The 19,380-nt window shown below is 40.3% G+C and overlaps 1 protein-coding gene across 9 annotated transcripts in view; it reads left to right on the top strand.

Annotated features, from left to right (window-relative positions):
• The window catches only part of PLCB4 (phospholipase C beta 4), a 380,642-nt gene that overhangs the window by 295,380 nt on the left and 65,882 nt on the right, over window positions 1-19,380 (top strand). For all 9 annotated transcript variants that reach the window (XM_053671143.1, XM_053671141.1, XM_053671142.1 and 6 more), the window contains 6 exons: window positions 1,555-1,765; window positions 2,729-2,822; window positions 5,586-5,665; window positions 6,212-6,296; window positions 8,878-8,968; window positions 16,488-16,583. In XM_053671143.1, the coding sequence (XP_053527118.1) occupies window positions 1,555-1,765; window positions 2,729-2,822; window positions 5,586-5,665; window positions 6,212-6,296; window positions 8,878-8,968; window positions 16,488-16,583 (657 nt within the window). The remainder of the gene's footprint in view (window positions 1-1,554; window positions 1,766-2,728; window positions 2,823-5,585; window positions 5,666-6,211; window positions 6,297-8,877; window positions 8,969-16,487; window positions 16,584-19,380) is intronic.

The following is a 19,380-nucleotide window of genomic DNA, read 5'->3' as shown; positions in this document are numbered from 1 at the left end:
TTCCACTGCATCTGTCTAAGAGCAAGTACTTTTGTACCACAAAAAGTACTTGCTCTTAGAATAAGTATATGTGCCCAAGAGACAGAGGCACCTGTTTTTATTGCAGTGCTTTTAATTATAATTAGAAATGACCTAAATATTCACCAACAGAAAAATGGACAATCAATTGTGGTGTATTGATATATGGATTACTATATATTCTACTGTACATACTATTTATTATTCAGTGAAAAATAAGTGAATAAGAGGTATTTATATTAACTTGATGAGTCCCAAGAAAATATGCAGTGGAACTAGCAAGTTGCAAATGCAAAGAGTGGGATTATCTTTTACATAAATTTTTAAATATTTAAAACTCCCTAATGTTTGGATTATGCAGTAAAGTCGCAAAACCACTCGGGGAGCATTAGACACAAAAACTAGGGTAGTGGTGGCCCACATTGGAGTGAGGAGATGGGATTGCGTGGAATCGAGGGTGGGACACACAGGGCCCTGCAGAGGCACCCATGGTCATGTGTCAAGTGTCAAGCAAGTAAGGTCAAATGTTACAACCTGACAAAGCTGTGGTGTAGGTCCACAGCAACGTATTTTGCTATCATCTGTACTTTTCTGTAAGCTTGAAGCCAGTTTATGACTTGTGAGTGCTGACATAAAGACAAAAAAGCTGAAGCTGTCACGGCTGATAGGACAGAAGATGCAGAAACATTGAATGTCCCTCCTGCAGTTACTGTGGGTCCTGTCCCCAAGGCAGAAAGGTGTGACTGAAGGAAGCAGTGGTTCTTGGGGCTACGTTTCTATGATGACTGTAAACTCTTCTCACCGGTCTTACACCTGCCTTTTAGATAAAATGGGAAAACTGAATTAATTCCAGAGTCTACTAACTGCTTTTCCAGTCTGGTGAGAACAATCATGCCTTATAGTTGAATGTATTCCTTTTTTAAAAAGTTGATTTGAGAAAGAGTGAGAGAGAGAGATCAATTTGTTCCATTTATTGGTGCCTTCATTGATCAATTCTTTTATGTGCCCTGACTGGGGATCGAACCTGCAACCTTGGCATAGTGGATGGCATTCTAACCAAGTGAGCAACCTGGCTCACTTTCCATTCCAGTCGTTTAAGAGTGCCTCTTATACATGGGCTCAGTTACCATTGCTGAAAGTCCTGGGGAACCAGTGTTGCCAATACTCACCCCTCCCCCACCATTGACAGAAGAGGAAGCTGAGACCCAGGAGCATAAGGAGTGAGTGGCAAAGCCAAGGTCCCCTTGACCCCTCTGGTCACCACAGCTCCTGGTGCTAGGCTTCTGAACTCAGGGAACTGTGTGCTCTGCCATCATGGACATGCAAGCAGGATGCTACCTCTTTGTCAGTGCATTAGGTTACTTACATTGTGCAACTATGTTATTTTGTTCAAGTTTGGTATAATGAAAGTTCTTGGGAAAGAGCGTATGATGTTTTTACTCCTCCTGTGTAAGCTGCTTCAGCTTCCATGAATAATACATGAGATGAATATCTAACAAAGCCACCAGTCTGCTAAGATATTCTTCTTTCCCCTAGGCCTTATATCAAGTGATGGATTTTGCAGATATCTGATGTCGGACGAAAATGCACCTGTCTTCCTAGATCGTTTAGAACTTTACCAAGAAATGGACCATCCTCTGGCTCACTACTTCATCAGTTCTTCCCACAACACCTATCTCACTGGCCGGCAGTTTGGCGGGAAATCTTCAGTAGAAATGTACAGACAGGTTCTCCTGGCTGGGTGCAGGTCAGAAACTCAAGATGGCTGTTATATATATGACGCACTTCTGCTTTTCTCTAAAACAACGAAGTAGTACTCAAAGTGAAGTGAACATTGGTCTTCCTCTTCAATGGATTGTGGTGCTCATTTAACCTGGAGAAAGGAACAACCATATCTGTTCCTCAAAGGCCCAGAGTCCTCCCGTGGGTCAAAAGATATTTTCCACTGTAAATTTAAAATATCCTTTAAAAGTTACAAAAAAATGTATATTTTAGGAAGTAATGCTGCTCCCTGTTGGTCACAGGCACTTGCAAATTTAGCTTGAATGTTACATTTTTTAAATTCTGAGAGAATAAAGGTTATGGAAAATTGTTTTTCTTTGACAGAAGTTGGCAAATATTTGAGGCTTAAAATATGACAAAAGTGAAAAATAAGAAATGCATTTACATTCTGATTTTCTCTTGGTTATCCGTAACCTATATCTTCTTTTCTTAGCCTGCCATCTTTTTGACTATGGAAATATTTTAAAAGAAATTAACTACATCAGTATCTCTGTCTCTTAATACTTAAATACAAATTGCTGACACAACGAGAATATTTTCTTTTATGGCAAAAGAAACATTATCCCACTTAACAAAATTTTTAAATTATTCTTTAACATCATCTAAAACGTAGTCTGTTTTCGAATTTCTCCAATTCCCCCAATTTTCTTTTATAGTAGCTTTGTCACAACTAGAATTCCATCCAGAACCACACTGGTTCTCATATCTTTAAAGTGACTTTTAACCCCTGACGGTCTCTTTTTGATAATACCAAACTGACCAAGAGAATAACGTGATTTTAACCTGCATATGCTGCGAAATAATGTCATCTAATTCATTCTATTTTCTACTTCTATAAGAAAACTACTTATTTTGGTGTCTTCTTTTAATTTTGACACACACTGTTTTGTCGGAAGGGTCCGATAGTGTGGTTTCGCTGTGTTCCTAGGTGTGTGGAACTCGACTGTTGGGATGGGAAAGGTGAAGACCAGGAACCGATAATAACTCACGGGAAGGCGATGTGCACAGATATCCTCTTCAAGGTGAGTTTTAAAATCGCATGGCCATAGCCCCTCCTATCTCTTACGGAAATAGGTGGCATGGAGAAAACATATGATTTACTTTCTGAAGCATTTCATCTTTGTATTCCTTTCTTCCAGTTTTGAGGAGAAACAAGGGGAATGTTACTTCTACTTAGCGTCTCCTGCATGATACTTTCCTGCTTTCCAGTGCAGGCGCTGCTCTAAAAGGCAGTTTCTCTGGCAGAGTCTTTGTGGCTCCACTTTCTTTAAGTAGTCTTTAACTTCGTCTACACTTTCTTTTTCTTTCTTTGCTTACTTATTTTGCATTATTTCTGAAGGACTTCAAAGTGGCATAAAAAGATAAACGTAATACAGAAAATGAAACACAGGGTTGGCGAAAAAGTGCGTTTAGTTTTTTCCCCATAGGATGGCTCTAGTAGTGCTTAGTTGTCTTTAACTTAATTCCAAACAGTTTTGTTAGATTGTATTGTGACAGCTGTCTTATCAGTGTGCCTTTAAAAAAAATCAAAATTGGAGAATTTTCGTGCAGCCATTTCAATATTGAAGATGGAAGAAAATAAACAACATTTTGACCTATTAGGCTTTATTATTTTAGGAAAGGTAAAAACACAGCTGAAATGCAGAAAAAGATGTGTGCAGTGTATGGAGAAGGTGCTGTCACTAAGTGAACATGTCAAACAGTTATTTGCGAAGTGTCTTGGTACTGTTAACATTTGGCCAAATGATTCTTTGCTGTGGGGCTGTCTTATGCATTGGAAGATGTTTAGCAGCACCCCTGGCCTCCACCCACTATAAACCAATAGTGGAAGGTGGCTAACACACTCAAAATATCCAAATTAATAAAGGTATTATTGAAAATGAAATATGTGTCTTTTATTTTAGGCAAAAAATCTAAACATTTTTTTTGGCTAACCCAATAGATTACTAATAGTGCCTGTAAGGGTAAGAAAATAAGATAGTGGGATCAGTTTATGAATTCTCACCAAGAAATTCTATAAACTGTCAAACGATACCTCAAATTGAGCCCTGAACTTCCTACACTTCAGTGCAAGGACAAAAACATGATGATTCACAGGACTTGTGAAATGCACGCAGACTGGCTGGTCCAGAGAAGCAAAGTTATTCCCGGGACTGACACCAGAGGGAGGGGTTTTTCCTCAAGGGTCTGCACGGAGGGAAACGTACAGTTTTACAAAGAGGCGTCTCAGTAATGGCCATTCGGTGATCTCTGTGTGTAATTTCAAGGTGGGTTTCCTGGAACGTTCCTCAATGTGTTACAACAATATCCTGCCAAAAGACAAGTCAAAAATGAAATACTGTGTTTGGCTGCTATGTCAGTGCATGGGGCTCTCTGTCAGTCTGGCACAACTCCGAGTAGTTATTGCAACATTTAGAGCAGCGGCTCCCAATTCTGCTCACAGGTAGCAAATCACCAGAGGCGACTTATGCCCATAACACTCTTGTACACATCCTTTTTCTTAGCCAAGATGTTGGAGAGTTTTGAGCAGCAATGAATTGACCACTGTGCTCCCTGAGAAGTACCAAGAGCATATCCGGGTGGGAAGCCATGGCTCTGCACAGCCAGGCACACTGACGGGAAGGCTTGGTGAACTCTTTAAGAATTAACAAGCCCAGTAAGGAGCTTAGCTGAAAAGAAGGCCCTTCCCCCTCAGCTGGGAGGTGAGCAAAAGCGAACCCAGAGATAAAGCCAAGATTTTCCTCAAGGCGTAACTCTTTGGTCAGCTCAAGTGGACAGTCAAGGTCACAGACATTCGCCAGGGAAGAATCTTCAAGTGAGAATAACTAAAGGACCATTTTGGCCATAGATTGTTCAATAAAATACCCAAGATTATTTAACCCAGGGCATTTTCATTTCATACAGATTTCTCTGGATAACTGTTATTAATGGAAGGATGGGACTTGCCCCGTGGTTAACAAAGTTGGGGAATTTTTTATCAAATACGATCTCTGGTTGTAGAAGCATTGGTTGGTAGCCATGTTTTCTCAAACTAAGCAGAGAGTGGGGCCAGCTCTCTGCCGTGAGAGATCGTGGCCGGGACGTGTTCAGCTCATTCAAAGGTCGTTTCCAGTGACCAAAGGTCGTTTCCAGTGACCAAGGTCTCAGTTCAGAGAGGGGCCTCTAGAGCAGCTCCGTGTTTCACCCCCATGCTGTTTAACCAGGGAGCGCCTCTTCCCTGCCCCCACCCCATGTCACCAGGCCAACACAAAGCAAGGGATATTGTAGATGTCACATCAGTTCCCAGGAGTCTTCATCAAGTTAAAGAAATCTAGCCCAAGACTGACTCCCAGCTGCAGAGAAAAGTCAATACAGGCTTCCAGCAGTCCATGGGCTGTTGCCAACATGTTTCTCCCCAAGGGGAGGAGCAGAGTAGCGGTCTGTTGGGAAAGCTGCTGTGCCGAAAGCTCCCCGACTCAGCCAGAAGGTGAACTCTGAATCCTCCGTCTAGGCAGATTGTTGAGCAAGGAACTAGTCTGACGTGTAGGTGAAGTGTATTGTGAGTTAACAGTAGCATAATTTTGGAGAAGTAAAGGTAGCTGTGAAAAAAATTATTATTGACCATTAACTGCACCTGGGTTTATCTGCTGGGCATTCAGCCTGTACAGGTATCAAGGTAAATGGGTTCTCCGGATCAGAATTGCCAGAATCGACTTTCTGAAAAGCTCAAATTAGTGGTCTCTGATTGGTTTCAGGAGCTGATTTTTTTTCTTTTCTCTCTCATTAACACTTTTTTGTCTTTAAAGGATGTTATTCAAGCCATCAAGGAAACCGCATTTGTCACATCTGAATATCCTGTAATTCTCTCCTTTGAAAATCACTGCAGGTATAATAATTCAGCCTACTCCAAGTCTCTAAGGGTTATTTCCTAATGCCCATTCTCCACACCTGCTCTGTATCTTTTTAAATAACCAAATAGTGTGTTTGGTCTTATGCAACACAGTCTAACGCAAAAAAACAAAACAAACAAAAAACACCAATCCACTACCGCTCCCTACCTCAAAAAAAAAAAAAAACTAAGTCATCTTAATGAGTTTTGGAAATGCTTTCTTTAAACAAATGGGCAGAGCAGGACACCTTGCCCAAAGTTACATTGAGTTGGAAGACTTGGCAATATATTTGAAATCAGACTTTGTGAACTTGAAAGGCATTTCTTATTCTGTTTTCCAGCTCTTACAGTGAGGGCAGAATCTACTTTTTTAAAAGACGCTGGTTAATTTGTGTTATGTAACAATACATCTTGTGTTAACATCAAGAGGACAATCAAGCATTTTGTAGAATGGGAGATTTTTTTAATCACCTAGGAATGCGTGTTTCTTCGTACATGTTTAATGGATGTTTGAATTTACAAATGCCAGTTCTTTCTTTCCAGCAAATATCAACAGTACAAGATGTCCAAATATTGCGAAGATCTATTTGGGGATCTCCTGTTGAAACAAGCGCTTGAATCCCATCCAGTACGTATTTTTAGCTAACCATGTTGCTAACATGAATGGATTTGTTTTGGAATTCATTTCTGAGGGGTCAAGTAGTGCTGGAGGACTAATACTAAACATCTTCATATTTATTTAAATTTGTTGGTACAGAATGCTTTCATCATGTTTATGTGTAGAGACAGACATAAAATACACATTTTTTTCAGTGTAATTCAGAAGATCTTGGGGTCTTTTGGTTTCTGATATCTCTGTCCTAAAATTTCATGAAGTGCCCACTGGCTGAGGGTTTAGACTCAGCAGGTGTTCTCGGCTCTAGTTACATGTGCCCTGCCCCCCTCCAGCCTGTTGCTACAGGAAGTTCACAAATTGAAGTCATAGGAGCCTGAAGTTCAAGTTCTCGACTCTAGAGTAAATACTTGGGCAATGTTATATGTATATTTTTTGAGTTTCATTTTTTTACCCACTAATTCCTTCATCAAGCAAAGAATTGTTAACCTGTGGGCCATCCATAGATTTTGTAGGGTCTGTGAACTACTTTCAGTTGTATACAATATTTTTTACACAGACATTCCAGAGGGTTTGTGATATTTTTTCAAAGATCCAGAATCCCAAGTGGTTAAGATCCACTGTCACTAATCTTGCGAGTAGCAAGACAGCTAACAGGATTAAAGTATAAAACAGGGTGCAGTAATAGAATTTTCCCTCGCTGGTGGGCCCAAACACGGTAGCATGAGGTGGCAGTAGAACATTACGATGACTGAGGGGAAGGAAGGTGCTTCATGTTACCTGTGAACACAGTGAGTGGTTGAGCAGTGAGTGAGCTTTTTCAAAAGTGATCTATGGGAGCTAAAAACAACAAAAAAAGGAGACAAGGATATTTGCATCCCTTGAACCCACTCCCTGGCTCTTGTTTACTGAAGCCATAGCTGCAGGCTCCCTGTCAGGTCCACAGATCACTTGTTTCTCTGTGCAGGGCTGACGTGCAGCCGACTGCCAGCACCTGCAGCTTTCTCCCCTCTCCCACCTCCGCCTGCCACACACCCCCAGGAAACCTCTGGTCACCAGACCCTGCTGTGCCCATGGGTGAAAGACAGGCCAGAAGTGCCAGAGAATTAACACCCCCACCCATGTTCCCTCACTCTTCAGGAGGGGTAACCCTGAGCACATGTTTCCCACTGTCCCCAAGGTTCCCCACAGGACCCTTCCACACTTACCCAGAGTGATAACTTGCCTGGTAACATGCCCTCGATTGGCTGCCCATCTTCTTTTGTTCATTTTCTTACTCCTCTTGGAGTTTCTGGGGCAGCTTCCCAAACAAACTGCCTGTGTTTTAATCCTTGTCTCAGACTGATTCAAGGGGAACCCACTAAGACACATCCCTGGTAGTTTATCTCATTTTGTTCCACCTAGGCCCTCTATTTTATTTTATTTTTTCACTGGGCTAAGGTGCTAGCTTTTGTGGAAAGACCACTGTGTTTTTTGTGAAGTGATACACACAAAAGTGAAGTGAAGGGTGTTATGAGAAGCATAAGTGGTGTAAATTGGAACAGGACCTGCTCCCTAAACTGAAGAGCTGTCAATCGTGGGATATGGTAGGGGGTTGGGAGGTGGGAGAGGGGAGGGGTGGGTACCCGGGACACAAATGTAAAAACATATCTGAAATAGAAGGTGGCCTGTACCGTGTTGAGTATTTATCGCAGGTATCCAGGTTCAAGAGAGATTGCTAGGGAGTAGACCAGTTTACAACAGGCTTCCAAAGGAAGCAGAATTTCAGCCAAGTGTTTTATTTAACACAACATAGACAAAGGAATGCAGAGTGTTTTGCATATAACAAGTAGTATAAAAATTAGTTTTGAAAATAAGTGGGTGCCTGGAAGGATGAATGGGTTAGAGTGGGTGGGTTATGAGTCGGTGGGTGGGTGGATACATAGATGGATGGATGGGGGAATGGGAAATTAATGGCTAGATATGTCACAGATCTATGAATTAGAGGTAATGGAAGAAAGGGACACGTCCTCTGCAGACATAAATTTAAGCAGATGAAACCATAGTAGTGGCCAGATTTCAGTAATTAAAACCATTTCCTTCCTTGTTGAACCTACAAGACCACAGTCCCAAGTGTTGAGGTTGGACTGCTCCAGGCAGGAGCCTGAGGTTGGACAGGCTTATTGTGCTGCCGAACTCTTGGTGGGGATGAGGAGGGGGTCCAGAAACTCTTGTAGTTGGGAAAGCCAGTTCTGACCTGATCTGGAGCAATGATTCTTTGTACCTCACCAGATATTTAAAAGGGGCAAAGCCAGAGGTTGGACAAGAGCTCCTTCCCTAAAACCACCCCAGGTCAGATGCAGCTTCACTGGGAAAGGTGGAACAGCTCTGCTACCCTAGGGGCTGTGTGGACGTCAAGTGTGCAGCAGTAGTCAAAGGCAAAGTTGGATACAGTGGGCTTAATTCGGGTTGGAGAAGGAAATCATAAAACTGTGCTGACTGCCATCTAGTGGGTGTGGATGGTATAACTCAGAAGCCTTCTTGCTCATTCTGGGCTGGGAATGAGAACGGAGAACCACAGCCCCTGGTTAATTCAGCCTTTTCTGTTTCTCTCTAGCTCGAACCAGGCAGGCCCTTGCCTTCTCCCAATGACCTCAAAAGAAAAATACTCATCAAAAATAAACGACTGAAACCTGAGGTTGAACAAAGTAAGTCAAATACAAGCATCTGTGATGGAAGCATACCGACATTATTTTCAACGATTCAGCTCTCTGGAATGCGATGCATTTTAACACTACTGATTTGAGGGGGAAGGGGCATAGTGGTGATGTTACACATGCTTTTCGAAGCGAAGTTGCCACATTCCCTTTTCAGTTTCCTTTCTGCGTTGGGAAAAGTATATTCCTATAACAGAATTGGGAGGAGTCCCAAGGAGAAATGAGAAGTGGAAGAGGCACTTGAGAATTCATCAATACATAAGAAACCAGCAGTTTATCATTCTATGTGCTCTAAACCCCTCTCGAGCAGTTTCCCTTGCAGCTTGCTCATGTGACCCATACCGATCTAGGGGTCCTAGGTAAACATGAGAGTGTGTGTGTGCACATACAGAGATTGAAAGAGAAATCTCACTGTTATGCTGTCTTTCAGAAAAGTTGTATGAATTTATGCTCTCGCTATAATATGTGAGACTGCTTGTATCCCAGCATTCCTACTGCTGGCTATTGGCCATTTTTATAGTATGTGTGCCCAATAATAGAAGAAGAGTGATACTTCAATTTTTTATTTGTATGTCTTTGATAACTAGTTTCTTTATCACTATTTATGATTTACCCATTTTCCATTTTGAAAATGATTTGCCTCTATCTTACTGACTTATAAGGATTTATTACAGATTTAAGGTAATAACCCTGGTTTATAGCAGTTGCAAATAGACGTTTTCCTGAAGTTTTGTCAGTTTTCAGTGAGCATGTTGCTTTTCGGTCACTTCACCTGAATTGTCCCCCAATTATGGCCTTTTGTTATCAAGACTTATAATAGGGGTTTAAATAAGAAGCCACACTAAGACTGGTAGGAGGAGTGGAGATGCCCAATAGTCTGGTCCCACACCCACACGTGGCAGATAAAAATCCAGAAGTATATCTCAGCTGTGGAGGTCCTCCCTGTGGAATGAGGGGTCCCAGCCCCACATCAGGCCCCGCACTAGGGTTTCAGTCCTGGGAAGATAAGTCTCTTTATAACTCTGGCTGTAAAAACCAGTGGGGATTGAGACTGAGGGGAATAGAGGTCTTCTGGACTTTCAGGCAATTCCTCTTAAAGGGCCCACACATAGACTTACTCAGACTCACCTCCTCTGAGCTCTAGCACTGGGGCAGCAGCTTCAAAGGCACCAGTGACAAATGGGGAGGAACTATGTTATCTGGCATCAGGGCAAGTGCTAGGGAAGGAACAGCTTTCTCCCAGACAGAAGTGCTGGCAGCGGCCACTATTCCTTTGATGAGCCCTCCCTGCACAGAGCCAGCAGGAGGCCATATTTGAGTCTCTAGCAATCTGCTCACACTATTTGTCCCGCCTTGGTGTTCTCTGAGACCCCCCCACCAAACTTACAGACCCACCCAAGCCGTTCCAGTGGCTTTTCCATGTGAATGGCCTGCCTTAGTTCATGCCTCAGAATTTCCTAACATCTCTCAAATAAGCAGCATCTGGTCCCAGCGTGCCCCATACCTCAAACTGGCCCCATGCCTGGCACTAGCAACAGCCAGCTATGGCTCACAGCTTGGCTTTTCCTGGGAACTTCTAAGCCCAACACAAGTAGCAGCCATCTGCAGATCACTTTGTAACTTATGCTGGGTGGCCCCAGGCAGAAGACAGGTGGCAGCTGACCTTGGCCTGTACCTCCCAGGAGGCTGCAGAGCCAGTGCACTGAATGGACAGCTTCAGACCTGTCGAAGCATCACCACCCAATAACCTTCACAAGTGACACACTCAAGGGGTAGACTCAAAGGGCACCAGAGCCCTGCTGCAGTAAGTCCTGCTGTATGGAGTGAGCTACTACACAGCTGATCCTCCACAGTGGTCAGTGGTCAGCAGTCAGTGGTTGGTGGTTCCAGCTGATAGACCTGGGGTATGTTCTTCCCGTTGATGTGCCAATAGGAATCAAGGCTCAACTATCAATCTTTATAGGGGATAGACTTAGGGGCAGGTCCTTCCTATTGATGTGCCAATAGAAATCAAGGCTCAACTACAAAAGGAGGGTATACACAGCCCACATGGTAAGTGGAGGAGAGTTGCATCTCAGGTGTTCAGCTTCAGTGATCTTCAAGGCAGTGCCACTGTTCCCAAAAGAACACCTACTATGTTAGGCCATACTACCAACCCTGAAAGACACAGTAGCTCTACCTAATACATAAAAACCAAGACAGTGAAGCTGCAAACAGGACGAGTCAAAGAAACATAGCCCAGAGACTAATAGAACAATTCAAAGGATCAATAAATCCAGTAGCTAGTTCTTCAAAAAGTTAAATTGACAGGACATTAACAAGACTCATCAAGAAAAGAAGAGAGAGGACCCAAATAAATAAAATCAGAAACAGAAGAGAAGAAATTACAACCAATATCACAGAGATACAAAGGATTGCAATAAATTACTATGAAGAATTATATGCCAAGAAATTTGACAGCCTGGATCAAATGGACCAATACTAGAAACATAATCTTTCAAAACTGAATCAAGAAGAAGCAGAAAGACTGAATAAACCAATAACAACTAGTAAAATTGAAGAAGTAATCAAAAACTTCCAGCACATAAAAGCCCTGGACCAGATGACTTCACAGACAAAATTTACTAGTTAGCCAGGGAAAAGCTAACTCCTATCCTTCTCAAACTATTTCAAAAAAAAATTCAAGAGGCAGGAAGACTCCTAAACTGATTTTATTAGGCCAGTATTATCCCAATTACAAAACCAGGTAAAGACACAACAAAGAAAGAAAACTAAAGGCCAGTATCTCTGATCAACATAGATGCAAAAATCCTCAACAAAATATTGGCAAATCAGATCCAGCAACACATTAAGATTATACACCACAATCAAGTGGGATTCATCCCAGGGGTGTAAGGATGGTACAATATTTACAAATCAATAAACATAATACACTGTATAAACAAAATGAAAGGCAAAAATCACATGATCACATCAATAGATGCTGATAAGGCATTAATAAAATCCAGCACCCATTTATGACAAAAACACTCAGCAAAGTGGGAATAGAGGTAACATACCTCAATATAATAAAGGCCATATACAAGAAACCTATAGCCAATATCACACTCAATGGGCAAAAACTAAAAGCTTTCCCCTAAGATCAGGAACAAGAAAAGGGTGTCCACTTTCACCACTTTTACTCAACATAGTATTGGAACTTCTAGCCACAGAAATTAGGTAAGTAAAACAAATAAAAGGCATCCAAACTGGAAAGAAGAAAGTAAAACTGTCATCATTTGTGATGACATGATAGTGTACATAGAAAACCTTATTGGATCCACCAAAAACTACTCAACTTAATAAGTGAATTTGGCAAAATAGCAGTATACAAAGTCAATATCCAGAAATCAAAGGCATTTTTGTACACCAACAATGAAACAGCAGAAGCAGAAATCAAGAAAAAATCTTATTTGATATAACAAAAAGAAAAATAAAATACCTAGGATTAAACTTAACCAAGGAGGTAGAAACCTATACTCAGAAAACTACAAAACACTGAAGAAATAAATTAAGGAAGACACAAATAAATGGAAGCATATACCATGTTCATGGATTGGAAGAATTAACATAATCAAAATGTCCATACTACCCAAAGCAATCTATAGATTCAGTGCAATCCCTATTAAAATACAAATGACATATTTCATAAACTTAGAACAAATATTTTAAAAATTTATATGGAACCAAAATGACCCCACAAAGGCTGGGCAATTTTGAGGAAGAACAACAAAGTAAGAGGGATCACAATACCTGATGTCAAACTATATTATAAAGCTACTGTATAATCAAAACAGTCTGAAACTGGCATTAGAACTGACACATAGATCAATGGTACAGAATAGAGAGCCCAGAAATAAACCCATGTCTCTATGGTCAGTTAGTATTTGACAAAGAGGGCAGCTGCAAAAAATGGAGTGAAAATAGCCGCTTCATCAAATGGTGTTAGGAGAACTACAATACTACATGCAAAATAATGAAGCTAGAACAGCAATTTACAACATACACTACAATAAACTCAAAATGGATAAAGGAGTTAAATATTAGCTATGATATCATAAAAGTCCTGGGAGGAAATATAGGCAGTAAAAATTCATATATTGCACACAGCGATATTTTTGCTGATAAATCCTCTAGGGTAAGGGAAATAAAGGAAAGATAAACAAATGGGACTGCATCAAATTAAAAAGTTACTGCACAGCTAAAGAAAACATCATCAAAATGAAAAGGGAACCAAATGCATGGGAAAACATATTTGCGAATGATGCCTTGGACAAGGATTTGATCTCCAAAATATATAAAGAACTTATCTGACTAAACACCAGGAAGACAAATAATCCAATCAAAAAAATGGGCAAAAGACCTGAACAGACACTTCTCCAAGGAGGATATATAGAGGTCCCAAAGCCATATGAAAGGATGCTCAATATCATTAGCCATCAGATAGATGCAAATTTAAACCACAATATATAAGATACCACCTCACATCTATTAGAATGGCCATCATTAACAAATCAATAAACAAGTGCTGGTGATGTGTGGAGAAAAGGGAACCCTAGTGCACTGTTGACAGGAATGCAGACTGGCCCAGCCACTGTGGAAAACAGTATGGAATTTCCTAAAAAAAACTAAAAATGGAACTGCCTTTTGATCCAGTGATTTCACTGCTGCTATTATACCCTAAGAATTCTGAAACACCAATTCAAAAGAACCTGTGCACCCCTATGTTCATAGCAGCATTATTTACAATAGCCAAGTGCTGGAAACAACCTAAATGCCATCAGTAAATGAGTGGATCAAAAAACTGTGGTACATTTACACAATGGAATACTATGCAGCAGAAAGAAGGGAGGAATTCCTACTGTTCAGACAGTATAGATGGAACTGGGGAGCATTATGCTAAGTGAAATAAGCATTATGTTAAGTGAAATATAGCAAAAGAAATCCCATACAATCTCACCTATAAGAGGAACCTAATGAACAAAACAAACAATGAGCAAAACAGAGCTAGAGGCATGGAAACAAGGAACAGACTGACAGTGACCAGAGGGGAAGGGGGAGGGCTATGAGGGAGGAAAGGAGGGGAAGGGTCCAGTCAAGGAACAGGTATAAATGACCCATGGACATGGACAACAGGGTGGGGATTGACTGTGGGAGTTGTGGGTGAGTGGGGCAGGAAAGAGCATCAGGGGGAAACTGGGAGAACTAATAAAACAATAAAAAAGAAAGAAACGTGGTCCAAATGAAAGAACAGAGCAAAACTCCTGAAAAAGACCTAAACGAAATGGAGATAAGGAACCCATCAGATGCAGAATTCAAAACACTGGTAATCAGGATGTTCCAGGACTCATTAGGTACTTCAACCGCAGGCAAACCCAGTTGAATAAAAAAGACCCGAGCAGCAATGAAGGCTACATTAAGTGAAATAAAGAAAAATCTACAGGGAACCAACAGTGGGTGGGATGAAGCTGAGAATCAAATCAACAATTTGGAACACAAGGAAGAAAAAAGCTTTCAGTCAGAATAGCAAGAAGAAAAAAGTTTCTAAACAAATGAGGATAGGCTGAGCCTCCAGAACATCTCTAAACATATGAATATTCAGATCATAAAGGTGCCAGAAGGAGAAGAGGAAGAGCCAGAAATTGAAAACTTATTTGAAAAAATAATGAAAGGAAACTTCCCTAATAAGGTGAAGGAGATAGACATACAAGTCCAGGAAGTGCAGAGAGTCCCAAACAAGATGAACCCAAAGAGGCCCACACCAACACACATCATAATGAAAATGCCAAAGTTTAAAAATGAAGAGAGAATATTAAAAACAGCAAGAGAAAAGCAGTTATTTACCTACAAGGGAGCTCCAATAAGATTGTCAGCTTATTTCTCAAAAGAGACTTTGCAGGCCAGAAGGAATTGGCAAGAAATATTCAAAGTGATGGGAAGCTACAACCTGGATTACTCTATCCAGCAAAGCTACCATTTAGAATCAAAGGGAAGATATAGAGCTTCCCAGACAAGAAAAAGCTAAAGGAGTTCATTACCATGCAACCAGTATTATATGAAATGCAAAATAATCTCCTTTAAAAAGGAAAAAAAGATTTAAAATACGAACAATAAAATGACAGAAAATACATATCCTGCAACAATTGAATCTGAAAAATAAAGTAACCCTGGTTGGTTTGGCTCAGTGGATTGAGTGCTAGCCTGTGAACCAAAAGGTTGCTGGTTCAATTCCCAGTCAGGGCTCATGCCTTGGTTATGGGCCAGGTCCCCAGTTGGGGACCTATGAGAGGCAACTGATAGATATATCTCTTGCTCATCTATGTTTCTCTCCCTCTATTTCTTATACCCTTCCCCTCTCTCTAAATAAATAAATGAAATCTTTAAAACTTAAAAAATAAAAGTAAAAAACAAAATAAACAAGCAAAACAGAAACAGACTCATAGATAGAACATTCTGATGGTAGCCTACTGTGGTAGGTTTTGGGGGATGGATGAAAAAGGTGAAAGGATTAAGAAGTGCAAGTGGTTGCTACAGAACAGTGATGGGATGTAAAGTACAGCATGGGAACATAGTCAGTAATACTCTAATAATTATGTATAGTGTCAGATGGGTGTGAGATTCATCAGGATGATTGCTCTGTAAGTTATGTAGGGTCTAATCACTGGGGTGTACACCTGATACTAATACAATAATGTATGGCAACTGTAACTGAAAAAAAAAAGATTTTAAAATAGAAATAAATAAATAAACAAACAAACAAAAATGTTTGACCTAAGAAGTCTCCTGAAGGAGCTAAGAAACAATCTGTCATGGGGAAGGAAGGGGCCAGAATTTCATAGAATTTTAGCTGGAGTAGGGGAAGGGATTACCAGCCAAAATTCAGCTAGTTCAGGGACTAGTTGATCAGAAAAGCTTTTTGTAAGAAGAGGGAATTATTGTTGCAGATTGTTCAGACAATCTAGATTTATCAGAGTGGGTGGGAAGAACAACGTCAAGCAAAGTAGACATAGAGGGAGCCCATGAAAAATTCTCAGAACTCCAGGGTCTCTGACATTGATTAACCCCTCTAAGCTTTAATGTCTTCGGTAAAATGCGGGTGAATGGCAGTGGTTGATAAATTGGTTCTGACAATTGAATGCACATAATTGTGCATAATTGTTCAATAAACAGTAGCTATTTTTTTAAAAAAAGACTTAAATCCTCCACAGTGACTGAGCACCCCTCTCAAACCTCTGACCGGAAATTTGGACGTTCACCCATGTTTCAGTAGTTCATCATCATGTGTAGATAATGTGATCGTTGCATGTTTCTTAAGGCCACCCACCAGGACCAGGTGAGATGGTGGCCTTAGGAGCACAGCCCTTCGGAGCCCAGACAGTACATTTTCCTTCCCAGTTTATTTCCTTCTCAGTGTGGATCTCAAAGCCCAGGTTTTGTACATGATTTAACACGTGTCACCTTCTCCTTCTAGAGCAGCTCGAAGCTTTGAAAAGCATGATGGAGGCTGGAGAATCCGCCGCTCCTGTTAACATCTTAGAGGATTACAACGAGGAGGAAACAGAAAATGGTAAGTTGTTTTTTTATATTTACATGTCACAAAAATACTTAAGATGAAAAATTTGTCTTAGTGGACCCTTTTATGGAATGTAGTGTTTTAATTCTTAACAGTCAGGTGTGTACTGATGTACCAAACTTAATCTTTTGGTTATTTTTTGGAGCTTTTCCTAATAGTATTACCTTCAGTTTTCCTGGGCACAAGAGTTTAGTGACTCATCCATCTCTTTCCTCTGGAGCAGTCAGTTGTTCAGCAGAGATCCACAGCCAGCAACTCCTTAAAGTACTTCTATAGAAGGCAGGGGTTGGCATAAAAGGAATATTTTGCAGTCCCTTCCTATAAACAGAAACATGAACTTCAGTGTTGTCAATAATGATAGTAGTAAGACAAGCTAAAAGGAAAGGAACTTGAGTAAAGACCCTCGAGGAAATGATTGATTTGTATACACACACAAAATGAATTGGAAACTTAAAACCAGTAGTAGAGTTTTAAGTTCAAGTTCATTCAAATAACCAGCTTGCTAGATTTATACAGGTGGGTAATTTTAACAAAGGCAGTTGTTCAAAATATTTGAATATTTGCTATTAGCTTCTGTTTTGCTCTGGCTATATAGCCACAACCCTAATTTTTTTTTATTGTAAATGGGTCTTTTGAGAGGTTTGGAATGTTTTCATAGTTATTTGTTGATTATGTGCCATGAGAATTGTATAACAAAATAATTTGGACTTGTACTTTGTGTTTGTTGGCTACACAGGACCTTAAATTTATATGGTGGCATTGGGCTAAATAATTGAGAAATGCTGGTAGAAAACTCTCTACATTTGCTGTGTAAACATCTGAAATTCATGTGTAGACTTCAGGAGTTTGATATTATAGGTAAAAACTTGAAAGCTCAGAGAATTAACTAATCTTATTCACAACTCCCTAATCAAGAACTCTAACTATGGAACAGACTGCACCACAGTGGTTTCTGTTGCATGTGCAAACTGTGGTTTGAACTTCATTCCCAGAAAAAAGTCATAATGATTTACTTCCATGTGTTCTATATCACAAGGGAGGTCTAGAAGGCCAAAGATGTCTGATATTATTTACTCAATACCTGTTACGGTTATCTATTACTATGGAACACATCACCCTAAAATTGAGAGGCATCAAACAACAGCATTATTTTCTCCAGCTCTGTGGATCCTCTGGGCGCAGGTTGGTTTCCCTTGCAGTTGCCCGCAGATGGCATCTGGGCTGGAGTCATCTGAAGGTTCTGCTGGGCAAGTTGCCCAAGATGGCTCACTCATTCAGGTGGCAGTTGTTTCTGCTGGGAGCTCAGCGGGGCCCACTGCCCAAAGCACTCCCCTGCGGCTCCCCCATGTGGTTTAGGCTTTGTGCAGCAAGAGGGCCAAGTTTTATTCCAAGAGACAGAAAGTAGAAGCTGCTAAACTATTTAAGAGCTATGCCTGGAACTGGGACATCATCACTTCCTCCTTCAGTCATTCACCAAATCGGACTTAGCTCCCGCCCAGTTCTAGGAGGTGGGTGAGAGGCAAGGTCACGTCGTAGAAGTGGGATGGCAGATGTTATGACGGCCATCTTTGAAAAACAGTCTGCCACAATGCCTACTATATTATTGTACATTTTTGCAAATAATAAACCTAAACAAGATTTAAGAATAAAATATTGAAGTGAATATATTGAAAAGTTCAGTAAAATACTTCTAAAATTTGAAAAGATGAATCTTAGGTAGAAACAATTTCTGACACTTCATAGCTGGTAATCAAAAACATGAAGGCAATACTAGATACTATAATCCAGTAAAGCAAACTAAAGGATAATGGAATAAGTTAACAAGAGAAAAAAATAATAACTACCATTGTGGTACCAGCTGTAAATCAAACAGTTTACATCATTGCCTCATCTGATCTCTATTCAACCTGATGAAATAGGCATTATTACACTCATTTTTTAGATGAGGAAATTGAAGCTGACAGGTAACTTATTTTGCTCATGGTCCCATAGATCATAAGCAGTGGGGCTAAGATTTAATCCCAGAATTGCCTTAACTCCTTTTGTAACTTACAGTACTGCCCTTCTAATATACAGGAATGTGAAGAAAGCACAAATATGTAAAATGGTGGTTAAAAAATTAATTTTTTTTAATTCTGTAATTTTTTATATAAACCATATTTTCAGACCATAAGACACACCTAGGTTTTAGAAGAGGAAAATAGGGGAAATTTTTGAAGCAAAAAATGTGGTAAAATATTTAATAACATAAATAACATAACATTTCACCAGTGTAAATGTAAACAGAACTTAACAGTAGCTTTAACAACCATTATTCCTCCCAAGTGGGGGGGTAGGTGCATCTTATAGTCCAAAAAATATGGTAAAATGGTTGTTAAAAAATTTTAACAACAGTTTTAGAGAGAGAAACATCAGTGTGTGGTTGCCTCTTGTGCACCCCCAACTGGAGACGTATGTGGCTTGCAACTCAGGCATGTGCCTTGACTGGGAATCAAACCAGTGACCCTTTGGTTTGCAGGCCTGCACTCAATCCAATGAGGCACACCGGCCAGGGCCAGTTGTTAAAAAATTTTTGAAGGAGAAAAATGTAACTGATGAAAGTCAAAGATATGAAAATTTTTGAGCATACACATTAATCTAAAATAATGGTCAATGTGATTCCACTTATCCTCCTTCAGGGTACTTTCTCAACTTTTATGAATATATTAATTATTCTTATAGGCAAAGAATGCCTCTGGTGGCTCCCATGTTATTTCAAAATATGCTTGAGATTTTTATTAAATTTTGACAG

The sequence above is a fragment of the Artibeus jamaicensis genome, unplaced genomic scaffold, assembly GCF_021234435.1.
Source record: "Artibeus jamaicensis isolate MK-2021 breed Jamaican fruit bat unplaced genomic scaffold, CSHL_Jam_final contig_685, whole genome shotgun sequence".
In the NCBI taxonomy this organism is placed as follows: Eukaryota; Metazoa; Chordata; class Mammalia; order Chiroptera; family Phyllostomidae; genus Artibeus; species Artibeus jamaicensis.
This window is presented reverse-complemented; position numbering and strand designations above follow the sequence as displayed.